Genomic DNA, 19647 nt, shown 5'->3' with positions numbered 1-19647 from the left:
TGAGACGATGAAATAATTAGGCGCAAAACCCTAGTTATAGCGACGATTCAAGCCGGACCGTCGCGCACCGGCCCGCGTGGGTCCGATTGGTCTATTTTGATTCGTGTCGGTGGATAATTTATATTCTCGCGCCAACCCAAAAATAATAATAATATTATCATCAATATATTTTTTCCCATTTTTATTATTTTATAAATATAATTAATATATATTAATTAGGATGCTTATATTATCATAATTTATTTATATTGGATGAGTCAGAAAATGAATAAGATATATACTTATGTGAATAGAATTTCTAATGAATTACAATTGAGCCCGATCCAAAACGAAAGAGAGACAAATGAACAGTCTGATTTGGTCTTGATCCGACCTACATCAGGAGAATTGATGCTGCCCAAAGCACTAAGGGCTACTGATTGTGGAACTTGAGATGCTTCCCTCAGTGTCAAGGAAGGTTTTGATTTGATCATTTCGATACTAAAATTATTATTTTTTAAAGTGAGTAAGGGGGTAGCTATTTGTCTTAGTCTTTTATAATCGATCTATTTTCGACGAACAAAAAATATTATTTATTTTGATTTTACTAACATGACATATTTGTCAATTGACTCTTTCTCGTTTTCGAACACATGATAATCACGTGTCAAACTCTAAATGAAAAAAAAGAATAATATGATATTATAATAATTATTATAATTTAGCTTAACTCATAAACATGTTGATCTTGATAAGAATGTGTGATCAAATCGCATGTATATAGCCTAAAGTAGCTCCGGTTTGAAAAAGATTAATAATAAAAACTTATAACATGCATCTATATCGTCGTAAGAATATAAAAGATTCTAATGGGATAGCATCACTAAAAGAATTTCACTAAAAAACTTGGGAAAATATATTTTTTTAGTAAGTTATTATTTAGTATCATCATCAGCTTCGTAAATTTTCCGAGCATCAACTTTTCTTCAAGGTCATCTATATGAGTAAATCAAGGCAGCATTATTTGAAAATATCTCTAAAAATTTGTAATCTCAATTTTTATACTCATATCAAATACAAAATCATCAATATAAAGAGCAATGATGATTATACTTGAGCATGTTTTTGTTTTTGGTACAAAGTAGATTCACCTTTCTTTTAATCTCACTGTACCATAGATGTGATCATTTCTTCAATCCATTTAAGTGTTTTTTTCAACTTATGTAGTATAATTTCATGACTTTCACATAAATATTTTCGTCTAGTTCTTCGTTCAGAAAATATTAATTTTACGTCAAGTTGATATAATAATCATCATCTATGAACTGCTAAAATAATAAAAGTTATAATGTTACCAAGATGTGTGACTAATACAATTGCCTCATCATATTAATTAAATAATATTGTAAATAATCTTTTATCATCAACTTTGCAATGTTTCTTTCACCACCACAAAAAGGAAAAATATTTCTTTCAAGGTTTATCATAATTCATAGGTGTTATTTTTTAATTACATTAATCTTTTTTTTATGGTTTTCTTTTTTTCTTGAGCTTCTTGAGCTTTCACCACAATTAAATCATCCACTTTGATCCACCAACCTTCTGATACTGCACATGACCTTCATTCAAAGGAGGGAAAGCAATGAAGTGCAAGAACAAATTAAAATTTTAAGTTCTTTATTTGAATCATGAAAAAGACCGAATAACACGTAATTTAAGAGCAATCAACATTAAGAAAGCATTCAATCTCATGCAGTTGGAAACTCCTAAACTTACTGATGGAATAAATAACCTCTAGTAGCAATTAGATAAGCTGTAGTTATCATAACAAGCAGCTTCAGTACACTTACCAATTACCTGGTGTCTGCATTAGGAGTTGGTATAGGCAAAGGCAGAGGGCTATGCTATTCTGACACTTGAGAGTAGCAATCAAACACTTTCTCTTTATGTAGGTATAATTAACAAAAATATGATTATGAACATAGCTATTATGTTCTACTCATATCACTGACAAGAATATTTAAGAGTACTCAAAAGTGTAAAAATTGTGCCAAGCCGAGAATACGATACTCTCTTGGTCTCTGTCACTCTTCCTGTTGAACTTGTTCTTACATATAAGAGTTTTTAGGCAATAAAGCAACATAGCATGTTGGTCAATTTCCTCTGCAGTGGTAAAAAGAATTTTCTTTATCATGCCACAAATTTCAACAGATTAAAGAGGGAAAGGAAACCACTATCTCTAACCATTCTAATGACAAAAGAATGGACAAAACCTACATCACAGGAATCTTCCCTATGTCCTACATCATACAATTAGAGTTTTCCTTCTTCTATCACTCTTTGGGAATCAGATGACATCTGGCGAAGGAATCTTAAACCTCCCCTTCATACAATTAGAGTCCAAAACTTGCAATTCCTTAGCCAGTAAGAATCAATCAAGAAGAAGAAAATTTCTTATTTTCCATCCTCATTAATCGAAATTACTTCACATTCTCCAAATGTTGAAGGCTTTTCTTTTTCTTTTGCCAGAAAGGAGTTCATATCAATCTGAAACATGAATCTATCTCATCTCAACAAACGGACAACTGATATCAAAACAAGATCCAGAAAAAGACAGATAAAAGAGGAGAAAAGACTAATATTTCAAGAACCAAAACAACCAGAATGAGATGCAAGTCAATCTGCTAACATCGCAGTTAATGAACGAGAGCTCAGTTCACTGAATCGACAGAGAAGCTGCAGTCATTGTACTCAGTGGTGATCAGTAAGACTGCAATTGTTACAACACAACTTTTGAACCATGCCTCAAGCCAAGGCGTCTCCCCTGACCTATGCATCTGATCATGGTTAATGCTGACAATTTCTAGTTCTAGATGATTAATGTCAAACCTACTGGCAAGCATTTTTCTTCAACCATTGGGTTCCCCAGTTCAGGTTTTGCTCTTTATGTTTCATGGATACAACTAGGTTTGTGAGCTCCTTCATGCTGTAGTTCAGTATACAATGTTTGTCTTTGTTGTAATGTTGCTCCTGTTATTGAAAGCCAAACTCAAACAAGAATAAATTAAGTGCCTACCTACTAGAGAAGCTCAATGAGACTCTTAGTTAATATTTCATAAAGCAAATTACATCATACACGTATGGAGACTGTGGATAACACCAAAGACCTTAGCTCTAAATGCACAAAATATAGTTGCTATCTTGAGAAAATACTACAATCAATTTGCTGGGTAATATGTAATCATTACATGGTCAGTTCACCCTCCGTGCTTATGAAGGAGAATGATGACAAAGGCCAAGTGAGTTCTTCAAGTTGTTTTTCTCTTTTAGTCTGACATTTCACAATTAAGTAAGCTTTACAGAGATCAATTAATATGTAGACCTTTCACTGAAATATTATACTCAGCATAGAAGGGTTATAATGTATACTCCTACTGTTACTGCTATTTGGTAGCAAAAGAAACATTTTTAGGATCTCACATGTGAGAGAACAAACAAAGAGCTTTCATGTTAAATCTGGGTTTAACTAAAAAGAAACTTATACTTTATTCTTGGCGAAGAATTTGATTCTTATTCGTGAACATAAGCAATGAGTGCCGGATCACATAATCTTGCCTTTTTTATTTTCTGTGTTCATATTTTTATTATTGATTTTCGTATTGTTCTTTTGGTATTAACTATTAAGGCCTTCTTTCCCCAATTCTTGAACAATGAAGCTATTACAGGAGCCTGAAGGTAATTTCATTGCCCATTTTATCTAGTTTAGCAAGCACAATAACAATTCCTGAAGCAGTGGAATACTTGGCGAAGCTCAGTTCTTTTTCTCTACAGAGATCTAAATCTACTGAACTCCAAGTAGATCCCTCAATTGGAAGATGAAACCTAAGTGGATAAAACTATAACACAAGATAAAGAAAGGCTTATGAACTGAAGAGCAAGAAATGAGTTCTATTAGACACTGCTTATTTTGACACTTCATCAAACACCTGAGGGTCCTTAAACAAGCCACCATGCAACACCAGCCTACTGCACACGCAAACCATCAAACCTTGACTTAGATTCTGACGTCAACAAAGGAACAATCACCTCATCTTTCTGCGCTGTGTTGGTTGCTACTTCATCTGTTCAGCTTCTAGTCCTCGTAGGTGCGGCACTCGTCGGTCTCAGGGTTGTCCTTGCAGTACTCCTCCAGGGGATCACTGGTCTTGAGCTTGTCCCTGGCGTGGCTGGCCGCCGCGCTCAGCTCCTCAACCTCGTCCCACGCCGCGGCGCACTCCCCGCTCGCCGCGTCCTCCGCGCACGTCTCCTCCGCTTTCTTGATGCTCTCCACCACCTTCTCCGAAATGTTCGGCGGCGTGGACGGCGAGCTTGCCACCAGCACCAGCCGGCGGGAGGACGCTCGGCGGCGGCTGGCCCATGGAAGGCGGAGCATCCCTTTAGACAGCTGTGGTTTTGGGAGCTCCGCCTTCGAGGAGACGACGCCTCGGGCGGAGGTGCTCACACCGGCGGGTGCCGTCGCCATGGCTAATCTCTCCGTGACTACACTAACAGTGATGATGATAAGGGAGATTTCTTAATTGGTCTGAGAAGCCAGGGAGGACACACAATCCTTATCCTCTAACAGCCAATGGGATTGTACCACGTATGCCAAAAATTAGATATGTAATATGATCTCTTAATTTATCATCGCTTCATATTGTTGCATTAGCCAGTCTCAAGGAGTTTACGGTTCGACTAGACCAATTAACCCAATCCTTAACCGGTCTAATTGGTCGGTGGCCTCTCCGCTCTCTTCTGTTCTCGCTTTCGTTAGCTTTCTTCTCGATCCCAAACGCCAACTCTAATTAGGGCTTCTCCACCTCGCCCTCCATTCACCGGAGTTCGACTCAAGCCCCAGTCATTCGATTCTACCTCTCCACGATCTCGCGACAGACATGTCGAAGAGAAAGTTTGGCTTCGAGGGGTTCGGCATCAACCGCCCCGCCACCTACAACTTCGAGCGCGCGTCGGCACCGCAGCGTCTCTACGTCCCCCCTTCGTCCCGTGTCGGTGGACACGACAACCACGAGGACGCTGACCTCGACAACATTGAGTACGACCAGTCTGACGCCCCCGACCAGTCGCCCCCTAACGGAGGCGATGGCGCCGGCGACGGAGACGGCGAGATCGACCCCCTCGACGCATTCATGGAGGGCATTCAGGAGGAGATCCGCGCGCCTCCGCCGGGCTCCGCGAAGCCCAAGGATAAGGGCGATAAGTACAACGAGGAGTACGATGATGATCCCGTCGAGAGCTTCTTGCGGTCGAAGAAGGACGCAGGATTGACTCTGGCATCGGAGGTTCTTCACGCTGGGTATGAGTCGGACGAGGAGGTGTATGCGGCAGCGAAGGCGGTGGATGCAGGGATGATTGAGTATGACTCGGATGACAATCCCATTGTCGTGGATAAGAGGAAGATTGAGCCGATTCCGGCACTGGACCATAGCAATATAGACTATGAGCCTTTTAACAAGGACTTTTACGAGGAGAAACCCTCAATATCAGGTAAAGTTTGTAGCTTTTCTGCTGTTCTTGATGACTGAGTTAAGGTCAATTATGGTAGTATCACTTTTCGGGGTGAATTGTAATGTTATTTTCTGTTGTGCTAATGGATGCCTATGGCTGCTTGTTATTAGAGTTTTTACTATACTACTGAGTAATTCAGCCAAGTAAGATTTAGGTTGAAACATGAGGCTTTATGGGTGTTTGAAACTTAACATGATTCATGGAATGAGATATACTAACCAAACTGTCTGCTAAGGATAGACTTTTGATACTGAAACAATATGAAACTCGATTTTGATGTTCTGGAGAATGTACTTAAGATCCTCAGCTTTTATCAAACTGTCTGAGATGCTGAGATATGTTGAAAATAACATTATGATGATAAGTAATACTAGTAGTTTGGTCTCTGCCGCTCATTCTTTTAAATAATGTTAAAATGTTTTCTTTTTTTTCTATTTAAAGTACATGACTCTTCCTTGTTTCACTAAGTATTTCTTTCACATGAGGTTAGTTGTCAGTTAAATCCACCTCTCTTGAGCAGCGTCACTTCATATGGTTATAAATTTTATGATTGTCTGCTGTAATATGATTATTCCATCATTAATCCTCATAAGGTGTAGATTTAAAGTCTTAAACACTTTAGCATTTTTGTAGCTTTTAGTTAAATCATCGTGTATTGGTCTTGTTTCAAAGACTTGTCTGCAGCAGTTTCCAAAGCTAAGAAGGAGGTCTTATCAGCTATGTAATTGTTAACTTAGTATTGTCTTTCAAGGCGCTATGTAAGAGCTAGTGTATAGTAAAGATACTCTAAATCATGTATTTAATTTTTTTTTTTTTTATAGGAATGAGTGATCAAGATGTCACCGAATATCGGAAAAGTTTAGCTATACGTGTCTCAGGTTTTGATGTACCGAAGCCAATCAAACTCTTTGAAGATTGTGGGTTTCCTACTGCATTAATGGGTGCGATAACAAAGCAGGGCTATGAGAAGCCAACAACAATACAATGTCAGGCTCTGCCCATTGTACTTTCTGGTATAGACATTATTGGCATTGCAAAAACAGGTTCTGGTAAAACTGCTGCTTTTGTTCTTCCTATGATTGTCCATATTCTGGATCAGCCTGAACTTGACAAAGGCGAGGGTCCTATAGGCGTAATATGTGCTCCTACAAGGGAGTTAGCACATCAAATATTTCTAGAAACTAAGAAGTTTGCCAAACCTTACGGAATATGCGTTGCTGCTGTGTATGGTGGAGTGTCCAAACTTGATCAGTTCAAAGAACTTAAGGCAGGTTGTGAAATAGTTGTTGCCACCCCGGGGAGACTGATAGACTTGCTGAAGATGAAGGCTGTTACAATGGTTAGGGCAACTTATCTTGTACTAGATGAAGCTGATCGGATGTTTGATCTTGGCTTTGAGCCACAGATACGATCTATTGTTGGTCAAATTAGACCAGATCGACAGACTTTACTTTTCTCGGCGACTATGCCGTACAAAGTTGAACGTTTAGCAAGAGAAATTCTCTCCGATCCTTCAAGGGTTACAGTTGGTGAGGTGGGAATGGCCAACGAGGACATTACTCAAGTTGTTAATGTAATTCCTTCTGATGCTGAGAAGATGCCTTGGCTTCTTGAGAGGCTACCTGGAATGGTTGATGATGGGGATGTTCTTGTATTTGCCTCGAAGAAGACTACAGTGGATGAGATTGAAGGTCAGTTGATTCAGAAAGGATTTAAAGTTGCAGCACTTCATGGGGATAAGGACCAGGCCTCCCGCATGGACATTTTACAAAAGTTCAAATCAGGCATTTATCATGTCCTTGTTGCAACTGATGTGGCTGCCCGTGGACTTGACATAAAGTCAATTAAATCGGTTGTTAACTTTGATATTGCTAGAGATATGGATATGCATGTCCATCGGATTGGTAGAACAGGCCGTGCTGGGGATAAAGATGGGACCGCATACACACTTATCACACAAAAGGAAGCACGTTTTGCAGGTGAATTAGTCAACAGCTTGATTGCTGCTGGTCAAGATGTCCCTACAGAGTTGATGGATCTTGCTATGAAGGTATGCCTTTAAAATTTTTGATTTATCGTTTATGGACTTCGATTAATTAACATAGGAGCATGTACTGGATCCTCAAATTTGCACATGTTCTGTAAAATTCTGCATCTTGGCATGCTGGGTCAGGTCGAAGGACTGTCCTAACTCATCGTAACTCTGGATGCACCCTGTCCTAGTCCAAACAATCAAACCTGAAGTTGTGCTTTTGTTCAAAACTAATTCGACCAGGTCATCACAAACTAAATTCAAGTAGATTTTTTATTTAAACAATGAAACCTGATGCCGGCTTTTTTTGTTCCCCAGCTAAACCCAAGCCAACATTAATTCTATAAAATATAATTGCATGCTGACACAAAATACAGTTTGGAGTCAGTGGTTGTGCACTTAGAACACTGTTGAGTATTTATTCTGCATGTCATTTGTTTTATAATGCATCAACTAATCAGCTAAAAACTCAAATTCTGAACCTAAACAGATGTGAATTTTCTTCCATCCATCTTGTTTCTTGAAGGTGTTGCTGTTTGATTTTCCTATCTGATTCTTTTTAGAAATATTAACCTAGCTGTATCCTTTGATTCATTTTTTCTTTTGAAGACATGTAACCTTTTGTTCTCGAGAACAAGTATATGCTTGGAAGGTGTTATGTCAAGTTAGATCTTTTTTTTTTTTTTTGCAAAATATGTTCATTGAGGTTTCAATTGAATTCAGGATGGGAGGTTCAGGGCCAAACGTGATGCAAGAAAAGGATCTGGTATGTGTATATAGATTACTGCATGTGATTCCAAGGAGTAGAAAGTCCATATTTTTATTGTTTCCATGCTTGTTACTTTTACATGATTTCTATTATATTAAACATTTTTTTGGCATAACTTTCAGTAATTTGAAGAAACCTTTTCTCAGGTGGAAAGAGAGGGGCAGGCAGAGGAAAAGGTGGCAGCGGAAGTGGGCGAGGTGTGCGTGGTGTTGATTATGGACTTGGCATTGGTTACAATCCTGAGTCAGCAAATGCAGCACCATCTCATTCTGTTCAGAGTCGGTCAGCTGCTGTCAATTCATTGAAAACCGGAATTATGGCACAATTCAAAAGCAATTTTGTTGCTGCCTCTTCTAATTCTAAGGTTCCTATATCCTCTAGCACAAAACCAGCTTTACGGGGCTTTGTTTCTGGCGGTTCAATTGGTGGAGAGGCATTTAAAGCACAGTCAGTAGCCGTTCCTGCCTTTGGCGATGAAGGAAGCAGAATCGTGAATGGGAATCAGAAAGGCTCTGAAAGGTTAGCCTCCAGAAATTGATTTAATTTATTTTTAAGGATGCATTTACACATCTACCAAACTGCAAAATCATGATAATCTTGACTTTAATTGTTTTACTTTTGGTGCACTATGATGATTCGAGGAGTTGATATTTCCAGTTTCGTGATATTTTTCCTCCACTTCCTGCTTCACAATTAAAAACCTTCTAGGAAATTTCACCCAGTAGAATTTAGAGTGGCTGAAAGTTGGTAAATGAAATTTGAAATGTCGGCCTTTTAAGATTTATACCATGGTTAAGGGTTCTGATTATGCACTTCACAAAATAACTTTTTTGCTACTGTGTATTATATGTCGATTCTTTTTGATCGGTTGTTTTTCTTGATTGCAGTTCTCGAGATAGACCCAGAGAAAGAAAGCGGCCTTCGGGGTGGGATCATTGAGCTTTTGTTTAAATTTTTCCAATGTATCGGTAAACATCGTGCTGTAAATTGTTAATCTAGTCATGCGATGGCATGATTAATTGATACCTAATGCGTTTAAATGTACTTGCTTCTGCAATTATCAAGATTAATTTTTCAGCCATATACTACATTTCTTTCTGCATATGCTGGTAATGTGCAGACCCAATACTACATCAGTTGAAACATTATCCTGACATTTGAAAGTGCCTGCTCTGTGATTGCATTCCGTGCTTTATGGGTGGTACACAATTCTCTGGCTCGTTCCTACAAATCTTTGAAAGCATTAGTGATATTGGAGTTTCCTCGTATAGAATCAGACGTATCGTCGTTGTTGCATGTTTTGAACCGTGGCATATTAATACTATAAGAGTATAAAAGCAGCAATTAACTTTTGACGGGGTCTTTTTTTTTGTTTTAATAAGATTCGACCAAGTGAAAATTGTGAATGACACGATTACCATTATGTGTGAGGGTTAATTGCAGCTCATGTACTTAAAAGTGAAATAAATAATCTTATTTATCTTATAACGTTGTCAGTTATATTGATGAAAAATATAATATATGATATTTTTTGTACTGAGACTCTATTGGTAGCGTGATTTCTGAGTTTAAAAAATTTATATTGAGATTTATATAATTCTAAAAGTGAAATAAATAGTCATATTTATCTTAACGTTGTCAATTATATTGATGAAAAATATAATATGTGATATTTAGATCGACGTGAAAATGATAGATAAAAAGATAAAATTATTTTTTTTTCATTTCTTACGGTGAGCAACTTGGTGAGTGTGTTGTCGATCATGAGGAGGAGTTGGATAGGGTTGGAGACCGCATAGTCAAAGATAACCTCCATGGAGGAGGTGTCGGCGAGATCGAGAAGGCGAAGGCTCTCATAAAGAGGGGGAGGCCTAGTTGCCTTGCCTCTTGGTTCGCGTCTTGTTACATCATCGGGATGCTTAGGGTAAGTGCAGCCCCTCCTCGTAGCGAGGTAACTCAGCACCTACCATGGCATCCCATTCTCGATCCTCGCCCATGCCACCTCACCCACATCGTCCTCATTCTCACACTCGTTGCCTACGGTTGGTTTCGACAGCAAGACTTGGATCGACGACCAGGGCATCCTACTTCTCCCGACTTCCCTTCAATTGACCCCTTACGTGATGTCGCTCCCATGGCTCACCATCTCGCAATTGAAGCTCGCCACCTTCATCCTCTTCTAGGTGGCCCAGCTCATGCTACTGTGGAAGTGGATGCATAGCATCAAATCACTATAGAAGCTCTCCCCCTTTCGTCAACAAGCGCTGGGCCTCGTCCTCTCTGCTTGGCTGTCAAGTCGATGTGTTGGGTTGCACGACTGCAAAGAGGATAACCTTGGTGGCAACAACGATGACAACCATGCCTTGAGCATCCCAACAGTGGTCGCTCTCGCTACACCAGGAATCAAGCAAGACGACGATCACTCCCTAAGCATCTCGACGACGATCTCTCTCGCTATGCCAAGAGCCAAGCGGGACAACAACGATGCCCTGAGCATCTCGACGGTAATTAACCCAAATAGTTAAAAGGTAATAAGATCCAGGTATAATAGGTAATAAGATCCGGGTATAATAGGTAAAAGGTAAATTTTGAAGTACATGAACCACGACACTAATAAGATCCGGGTATAATAGGTAAAAGGTAATTAACCCAAATAGTTAATAAGATCGATAAATATTAGCTATGGTGATTATACAATTAAGATATATAATTTTATCATAATAGATGTGCCATTACAGTTTCCACTGCGTTATCACGGTTTCATCTGCTTTCCAATGTTCATACCCTGCAATGTCATGAGCTTTAGCGACAGGATCATTCAGGTTGCATTCATGATGCGTAGAGTTCCCAAGCCACCGTAATGTCTATCCTCCAGTTAACACGACTCGTCGGCTTCTTCCAAATCTCGTCATTCCACTCCTCCACCTTGGAAACGACATGGATGGGCTCCCTATAAGTACCCCCCGAATCTTTCATGTTGTCATCGATCAAAAGTCGTCTTCTTCTTCTTCTTCTTCTCCAAGGCTATCGTATCATGACCTCCACAGTGCGAGCTCACATTGCTGGTTCCTTTGTGACGGTCACCGTCACAAGCGTGGCTTCCACTGTGCTAGCTCAATTACCTGCTCTGAGGTCTGCCAGCGGCTACTCTAAGCTTGTCGTAGGCCTTGACGTCGAGTGGCTCTCGTCCGACCGTAATGGCAAGGTCGCACTGCTCCAGCTCTGCAGTGGCACTCAGTGTCTCATCGTTCAGCTGCATCACTTGGACTACGTTCCAGTATCGTTGGCGGGCTTCCTTGCAGACCCAACAGTGGATTTCGTTGGAGTTGGCATCACCTCAGATGCTCAGAAGCTTAGGGAGGACTACGGCTGGGGAGTTCATAACGTGGTGGAGCTTGCTCCTCTTGCTGCAAAGAAGAATGGTCCGAATGCCGGACAAAGTCTGGTAGATCTCGCTCGTTCTGTTGTGGAGATATCTATCGATAAGCCTGCAAGTGTGGCTTGCAGTGACTGGACTGCAAAGCATCTGAGCCATGATCAGATTGTTTATGCTGCTACTGATGCTTATGTTTCCTATCTCATTGGCGAGAAGCTGTTGGCCAACTAGCTGTGGTTGTGGCTAACTTCTGTCCGATGTTTTGTCTGCTTTCCCACTGAATCGTTCTACTGGAATAAATGCATCATAAATCTACCTCTCTCTCTCTCTTTTAGTTTATAATATCTCCCTATCCCAAGTTTTTGTTGGTGACTGTTATTGGATGATCAGTAAGCTGAATCTGTCAATTTTGCATGCAATATAACTGATGGTTATAGAAAGCTGCTGATGCTTGTGGATCAGTAGACCACATGCACATATAAGATGCATAAAGTTTTAATTGAATATAATTCCAATTAATCTCATACTAATGATTTCCTGAGGCTAAGCCTTTGCAGAGGGAGAATGACCAAGTTGAATAATTACAAAAACATATTAAAAACTGTGTTTCTCAACATTAAATCATCAAAATTTCTCATTGTTTTTTAGGCCAAACAAACACCAAATTAGATTCCAATTACCTAATTGGCACCATTACATTCTTCTAAGTAACCATTCATGGAAGCTATTATAACTGGATATGGATACATGACATGTATCCCCACACACAACAAATATGTTGATATAACAAAACATGAAAGGAATATGACATTTTATTGCATGGATATAACAAATATGTTGATATAACAAATATACCATCCCTTGCATACTCATCTTGAAGATATAATTTGGTCCCCTTTTGTCTTAAACATGCATGGTAATAAGCTCTCCATTAATCAAGCATGTTACTTTCAGAAAGCATAAACAAATGCATATCTAATTAATTCCAAGTGACACTAGTTTAAAGGGAAAAGATGAACTCAAAGAAAACTGATGTCCATGTTGAGCTCACTGCAAAGTAGCAAAAATGCAATTGCAGCCTTGTATCTTCAGCATCTGATGAATTGGCTCCTTGATCAAAGTTCATAACCTGCCAAATACATTTTACTACAACAAATGGCAATCCCTGAAGGTTCGAGATATGATCCTATGATACAACATAAATCTCAAAAGCAGATGCATGAAATTTTCCTCTTTTTTTACAATTTTTACATTTTCCTATTCATTAACTATTGAAAATTAATGAATGATGACAAAAATCATAACAGAAAAATCATGCTCTGACTTGTTATCTTACCATTCCTTCATAATCTTTCAACAACAAATTTGTCAAGTAGGTATCATGTCTACTAGTCCACCATCCATTCTTTCAGCCTTCTCTCCACGCTCACCTGAGGATTGGAGACCAAATAGGAGAGAATATTAACTTTATGTATTAGTAATTTAGATTGAATAGGATAAGCATTTTATGACATTTTTGATACTGAGAAGTTAAATAATCAGTCAGAAAACATAAAAATATGCATGAAGAAGAGGTAAGATAAGCTATGAGCATCCCTTGGGTGATTTTTTTCCTTTACAAAGGCCAAATTTGAGCTGCATTAACTCGAAAATATATGAGTAGCATGTAAGGAAAGTAGAGCAATGTTTTTTGCATGTCCTACCAGTACGAATCCTTATTATGTCGGCAACAGGTACCACTGAAAAAAATGAAATCTCATCAGAAGTTTTTACTGAAGAAAAAATTCAAATTGTAACTATTGAAAACCAATCTTATAAATAATGACAAGCGACAATGAGATTAAATTTCACAGATTAAAGAAATCAAAGTTAAAACAGATGCAATGCACAATGTTCAGATTTCATCCTGAAGTTATCGACTTTAAGTTATCTTTAATTTGCTGAGAAGGTCTATGCAAATTCGGCAAGTTAAATTTCATTGTGATACAACAAATTCCAGTATAATTATGAGTCATAACAAGTCGCTGAAAAATCATTGCTGTTACATAATGACATACTAAAATTTATTACGAATGGTAACTTTTGAAGATATAAGTCACAACATCTAGCTAAGAACCCTTCCCATACGAATTTTCCGAAAATTTTAAGATAAATCTAAATCAGCATTAAATAAATCTCCAATTAAATCACAAAAGAATAATAGAAAAATGTTAGTTTCTTTTAAAAATTCTAAATTCTGGGTTCCAAGTTTCATGTCCTTTAAAAGTTATGTAAAATACTTACCTGTTTGCGGTAATGAATAGATATAATATGTCAAATAGACAATCATAGTATACATGCCTTAACAACAATGCAAACTGAACAATCTACAAACAGATCCAGCTTGAAATTTAAAATCATTTTCTTATGAGTTAGAAGAAAACAATTATGAAAGGAACTCAGCACAAAGAAGGTCTATTCACACAGTATATGGACTAGAATTGAAACATGAGCATTATTAAGACCAAGTTAAAGAAAAAACAACTTTTGGCATCCAGAATACATGAGGCAACTCAATTTCAATAAAGTAAGTTTTTTGTATAAGCAAGAAGATTTGCAAGGCAGTTGAAGTAACAGAAGTTAAGGAAACTCAATTTCACTTCTCATGTTTCAAGAAGATTACATAAAGTTCTTTTACATGAGGCAACTCAATTTCAATAAAGCAAGTTTTCTGTACAAGCAAGTAGACAATTTGCTACTTCAACTTTATGTTAAGTAGTTGAAGTGGCAAATTGTCTATAAGCAAAAATAAATGAAGTAGACAGATCTAAATGGTGCTCATTCATGAAGATTATTTAAAACTTCCGATAAAAACTACATAACTACATTCTCCACTGATTCCATATCTGAAGCATCTATAGTGCTCACTGAAAAAGAATCCTAACAACCAAGTACTTCATCTGTCCCTGGGGGCTGAGATAACTAAGGAACTACTAGCAGATGATGAGAATTATCCAGGTAGTTTTGCAAAAAAGAACTGCTGCACAACATGACTCGGTGCACAACTTAACATGAGTCACCACAAATCCGGAAGCATACCACTCCTGATCCCACCCTGGATGTGTGATGTGCCAGCCAGTCACAAATCAATTCACAACATGAAATTAGCACACTTAACCATAGTGGACCCTAATTTCCCTCATATATAATAACTCAAAGGATTGTATATCATATATAAGATAAAGAAACCCACGATTATCAGAATTAAACTGCAACAGAGAAATTAATCTTACAGAAAATCTTGCCATCACCAATTTCTCCTGTTCTTGTTTCTTCAATTATTCTCTCAAGTACAGCTTCAACCTATGCCATCACCATATTATAAAGAGCAATAGTAATTAATTGGAATAAATAACATCATTAAATACAAAATATAGAAGAGGTCGCATGAAAAAAAAAATATCTAAATGATTTTAAACATCTCTCCATTAGAGAACAAGAATAATTTTAAATCTTCTACCAACTACTATGCAGTTATGGTTTGACACAGGCAGGTTCAACCGAATTTATGTTCCAAACATCACCAAGTTCTGAAATCACATTATTATCATGTAGTTCAACTAAATCTCTATGGCATCGACCACAAAAATTGAAAACTCATTATTCTCATGTTAACCCAAGTGTTCAAGGCATTTCAGCCAGTAAAAGCATGTCATTTTCATTGTAAAGATACATGCATAATAGTTCCATAGTAGTTGTTTTTCTCATCCTTTTTATATGTACTGCATAAATTGCAGTCAGAAAGTGATCATATCTACTCATGGCTACAGATTATAAGATGTAGCACCCTAGATATGGAAAATTATCATAAGTGTCATCATATTTCATCTTGATCTCATAATCAACAGCATAAAAGTATACATGTCTAACCTACTTATCTACCTGATCTTTGCACACCACTATCTCCATTTTAACTTTAGCTATGAAGCTGTTTTCTGAAAACTCAGAACCTGAAAATTCAGAGCAACAAATTTATTACCAGGAACAGGCACATGCTTAAATATTAAATTTTCCCAGTAAGTACAATAGCATATATAAGCAAAGTTTTTAGAAAGAATTCAATTCTTGCTTCATGTTAAATAATCCATAACCAAATCAACAGAAGATTCAAGAATTACATATATTACACACAATAGATAGCTCTTTCTAAAGCCTTGATAATAAAACAAGCAGACAACAAACAGCAGCTCTTACAGGACTACCGATCTTTACACTAAACAACATGGAACTTTAGGAAATCATATTAAATAACTTTGTTGCATTCCAATTCACCTTCTTTTTTCATAAATCCTCATGATGTTCATTAAGAACATGAATGAGGTTTTTTAATCTTTATCACATACTGATATGCTACATGTTGTTCTATATCTAGGCTGCTTGCAAGATTGTGAATTATAATAAATATTACATTAAAGGAAGGGACAGGATAGAATGTGAAACCCCTGTTTGCCTCAATATAAAACAATTACAAATCCTACAGCTTATACTTGATGATTATAATTTATCAATAATATGTCAATATTTCATTTAATGCTGCTGAAATTCATAAGGTAGAAGCTCAATCTTGTCATGAATGGAACCAACCATGTGCTTCGAAGACTCTGCCTGTTTGCAAGGCCACAAAATTTATTTGGGTTTCTTTTCCGGTTGTGAGCGAAGAATATCAGTTGCAGCAGTTGGTGTTAGCTTCAAAGTTATCCAAGTTCAGAATTTTAATTAAAAATTAGAAAAAAGGGATATACAAGACAACAACAGGAAAACCGAAAGTCCCAACTATTTGGGATTGGCCATATGAATCTCTTAACACCATTGAGATTTATAAAAAATCATATGTTTAGTTAAGTTTATAGCACTTAAATCTTTATTTATAGTTTCTATTACGATCTTTTTATGTCTTCCTCTATTTCTCCTCGTATCACTAACATTAATCATTACACCTCTTCTGACTACCACATCTGGATGTCTCCTAAGCATATGCTCATATCATCTTAAATACCACCACATCCGGATGTCTCCTAAGCACATGCTCATACCATCTTAAATGATTTTCTCTTATCTTATCCTCCATCAAAGCGATACTTAGTTGTTCACGAATTAAAAAAAAATAAATTTTATCTTTTCTAGTAACTCCACACATCCAACTCAACATTCTCATCTTGACAACACATACTTTTTGTATATATTTTCTTAAATGCTTAACACTCAGATCCATAAAACATTGTTGGTCTCACAACTAGCTTATAATTTTTTTTTAAGTTTCGAAGGTATCTGATAATCATACAAGACTCTTGATATCCCTCATTATTTTAATCATTGTATTTTTACTTTATGAATAGTATTTTCATCGATCTCTTCATCTTGTTAAAAAAGTATATACAAGACAATAAGAGAAAAAAAAGAAGTATTGTCTTATAACAATAAGAGAAAGAAAAAAAGGATATACAAGACAATAAGAGAAAAAAAGTATATGCATCATATTAGAAAAGAAGTATTGTCTTATAACCTAATAGCTTAAACTTCTAGGAAATACTACCATTAAATTTCCATGTGGATCCCATCTATTTGGCACAAACCCAAATACAGGATCAATTAAAATGGACCTCCAGCATAGATTGAGGCCACTGAGATGCTACCGAACAAAAGGGAAAGAACAACAGATGGATAATGAAACCACACAGCATATGCATAAATTATGAGTAAGAAGGAAATGGAGAATATGTAAGTAAGGAAAGGCTATTCAATTCATCCATTTCTATCTTCATTCCTCTTCTAATGATGAATCTAACTTATCAGTCTTTTGCCTGTTTTTAATGTGCCTCTGTTGTTCACTCCAATAACCACATCCTTGCTTGTTGGAATGCCAATCAGCCTACCAAACCATCACTATAGCTTCTTTAATTGCTTGCCAAGTGAACAGCTATCATTGTGGAGCTATCAAATAATCCAGCAAAGAGGAAGAAACTCCAGCAATGAGTCTTCACTCTATTTGCCTGAGGCTCAGATTAGAAAACTATGGATGATACCAAGGCTAAGAGCCTAAGACTAAGGCTAACTTCTACTTTTATGCTATTGTTATAACAGAAAAGAAACTATGTAAAATTCCACAAAATGTGAAACAAAGATAAGAGTCACATTCTTATGGACATGCAGGATCCCTATTGGTAAAGGCCGTAAAGCCAGGAGGCCTTTTAATAAATTGACACTATAACTTCCTAAAATATTTCCTGTGCTGAGTATCCTGACATATCTCACCTTATCGTGTAAGAAAGTGTTCCACCATGTTTGATGAACTATCTATGATGTTGCTATGTGTTCCACCACTATGTTGTTGGGCATTCCATACTATTACCATTTGTCCATCCACTAAATTTGGTCTTAACTCCATCAGGTAACTATTGATTAAACTAAGTTAACTAATGGACTTGGTTTAACTCAAATATGCTAACTAAGCAGGCTCTTTGACTCATTTTGTCAGCAAGAAAGCAGATCATTTTCAGGGTGACAACAATTGTTCTTTGCAATAGTAGTTTAAAAAGAACCATAAAGACTAATTCCAGATGTTGCATAACAAGAATAACATACAAGAATTTCTTTTCAGCCAATGATAGATACACATCCAAGTGCTTTAATAGGAGATTTTATTAATTGAAATTTCTGGTAGACTAGGAGTTAGACATCAACAAGATCCGGATTACGTACATCTTTAAGTACCAATCAATCAATTGGTGAAACAGAAGTATGATATTAAGATATTAAAACAGAATACATCCAAAAGCAGAGATCCAGACCAGTCAGGAATCTATTTGACCGGACAAAGTAATACAAGCAGTATGCAGAGTTGAAATAAAAGAAATTTTAGTCTTAAACATATTAGCAATATGTCTGGTGAGCAACTACCCTTCGACTGCATAGTCAAAGCAAATGACCAAAACAAGAAGACTAGAATGCACATATTCGATCAAAACAACCGAAACCAACAAGCTGAATTGACAGAATGACTGTCATGTCAAACCAACGATAAACCAGACCGCAGCACTGAACAGGAACATACCACCATGCCTCTCTGTTGAGCCACCTTGTGCCCCAAAACCTCGAACGTCAGAAACTGTAACTCCCCGAATTCCCATTTGCAGCAAACCCTAGGTCATGACAAAATTAAGTCCTAGCTCTCTGAAACCAATCAAAACCATACAAGAGTTCCTCTTTTATCTTACCGATGAAACATGAGGAACTCTCCATGACCTGAACTCCCGTTTGACCACACAAAGAACAATTTTTTTAAAGCGAGTCCATGAAACACAGTTCCAAGCCTCATCGAGAACAGAAAGCTCAAAACCTTACCTCATAATCGCTTCTATCTTGTAAAATTTAGCGTCCGGAGTATATTTTGCTTCAAACGCAGTCAAGAATCAGATGGGACAAAGAAGAATTCATCGTAACCAGCAAATCTCGTCATGGTCGCAAGCGAAAACACATCTTTGCGACGTACCTGGAGAGGAATGGGCTATAATCACCGGGCGGAGCGAGCGAATCGTCGCGCCTCCGAGCCTTCCGTTGATCGGAGAAGCTCTCGAAGATGAAATGGGGTACTTGGGGTTAGGAACCAGGACGGAGAAGCCGACCTGAAAAGGTCTTAAGGGGGCGAAAGCCCTCAATTTTGCCGGAGAAGCGAGCGCCGTCGCCATCATCTCCTCACTCGACCGGAGGTGAAAACCTGAGACCTCGTTACAACTGCAAACTTATACACACATATATATATATATAGCTTAATGATATGAAGGCGACGTTAATAGTCTTCGTAAATATCACATATACTCTACATGTGATTTCTTTTTCGGATCCTTGTCGGATTTCACGTGTAGATCCGATTTCCTTTAAGCTGGCGAA

General features: G+C 37.6%; 4 protein-coding genes across 6 annotated transcripts; 2 read left to right on the top strand and 2 right to left on the bottom strand.

The window, feature by feature from the left end:
- Positions 1 to 3888: 3888 nt before the first annotated feature.
- Positions 3889 to 4538, bottom strand: LOC135628599 (calvin cycle protein CP12-1, chloroplastic-like). The gene has a single exon (XM_065135351.1). The coding sequence runs from the start codon at positions 4499 to 4501 to the stop codon at positions 4112 to 4114; it is 390 nt and encodes a 129-aa protein (XP_064991423.1). The 5' UTR covers positions 4502 to 4538; the 3' UTR covers positions 3889 to 4111.
- Positions 4539 to 4727: 189 nt separating this feature from the next.
- Positions 4728 to 9426, top strand: LOC103987199 (DEAD-box ATP-dependent RNA helicase 24). Of its 2 annotated transcripts, XM_009405432.3 has the most exons (5): positions 4728 to 5523; positions 6366 to 7594; positions 8300 to 8342; positions 8492 to 8864; positions 9233 to 9426. In XM_009405432.3, the coding sequence occupies exons 1-5, from the start codon at positions 4914 to 4916 to the stop codon at positions 9282 to 9284; spliced, it is 2307 nt and encodes a 768-aa protein (XP_009403707.2). In that variant the 5' UTR covers positions 4728 to 4913; the 3' UTR covers positions 9285 to 9426. The 2 variants fall into 2 exon arrangements, 1 of the variants encoding a protein (XP_009403707.2); XR_010493252.1 differs by lacking the exon at positions 8300 to 8342 and having other exon boundaries at positions 4769 to 5523.
- Positions 9427 to 11379: 1953 nt separating this feature from the next.
- LOC135628336 (uncharacterized) lies at positions 11380 to 11952 on the top strand. The gene has a single exon (XM_065134950.1). The coding sequence runs from the start codon at positions 11380 to 11382 to the stop codon at positions 11950 to 11952; it is 573 nt and encodes a 190-aa protein (XP_064991022.1).
- Positions 11953 to 12515: 563 nt separating this feature from the next.
- LOC135583321 (nitrogen regulatory protein P-II homolog) lies at positions 12516 to 19508 on the bottom strand. Of its 2 annotated transcripts, none has more exons than XM_018822993.2 (9): positions 19250 to 19508; positions 19102 to 19114; positions 18975 to 19002; positions 18812 to 18899; positions 15643 to 15710; positions 14994 to 15063; positions 13425 to 13460; positions 13058 to 13151; positions 12516 to 12850 (listed from the first exon to the last, which is right to left on the bottom strand). In XM_018822993.2, exons 1-8 carry the CDS (start codon positions 19446 to 19448, stop codon positions 13090 to 13092), a joined length of 564 nt encoding a protein of 187 aa, XP_018678538.2. In that variant the 5' UTR covers positions 19449 to 19508; the 3' UTR covers positions 12516 to 12850; positions 13058 to 13089. The 2 variants fall into 2 exon arrangements, with proteins under 2 accessions (XP_018678538.2, XP_064991282.1); XM_065135210.1 differs by having other exon boundaries at positions 19102 to 19150; positions 19250 to 19507.
- Between the last annotated feature and the right edge of the window lie 139 nt (positions 19509 to 19647).

Source organism: Musa acuminata, chromosome BXJ3-1 (genome assembly GCF_036884655.1).
Source record: "Musa acuminata AAA Group cultivar baxijiao chromosome BXJ3-1, Cavendish_Baxijiao_AAA, whole genome shotgun sequence".
Taxonomy (NCBI): domain Eukaryota; kingdom Viridiplantae; phylum Streptophyta; class Magnoliopsida; order Zingiberales; family Musaceae; genus Musa; species Musa acuminata.
This window is presented reverse-complemented; position numbering and strand designations above follow the sequence as displayed.

Bases quoted from the DNA above. Each gene is read 5' to 3' on its own strand.
- LOC135628599 (XM_065135351.1), bottom strand. From the start codon at position 4,501: ATGGCGACGGCACCCGCCGGTGTGAGCACCTCCGCCCGAGGCGTCGTC.
- LOC103987199 (XM_009405432.3), top strand. From the start codon at position 4,914: ATGTCGAAGAGAAAGTTTGGCTTCGAGGGGTTCGGCATCAACCGCCCC. The intron at 5,524-6,365 runs GTAAAGTTTGTA...TTTTTTTTATAG, and splicing joins GGAGAAACCCTCAATATCAG to GAATGAGTGATCAAGATGTC. The intron at 7,595-8,299 runs GTATGCCTTTAA...AATTGAATTCAG, and splicing joins TGATGGATCTTGCTATGAAG to GATGGGAGGTTCAGGGCCAA.
- LOC135628336 (XM_065134950.1), top strand. From the start codon at position 11,380: ATGACCTCCACAGTGCGAGCTCACATTGCTGGTTCCTTTGTGACGGTC.
- LOC135583321 (XM_065135210.1), bottom strand. From the start codon at position 19,448: ATGATGGCGACGGCGCTCGCTTCTCCGGCAAAATTGAGGGCTTTCGCC. The intron at 18,900-18,974 runs GTAAGATAAAAG...GTCATGACCTAG, and splicing joins GAGTTCCTCATGTTTCATCG to GGTTTGCTGCAAATGGGAAT. The intron at 13,461-14,993 runs GTAAGATTAATT...CATTTTTTTCAG, and splicing joins TGGTGATGGCAAGATTTTCT to TGGTACCTGTTGCCGACATA.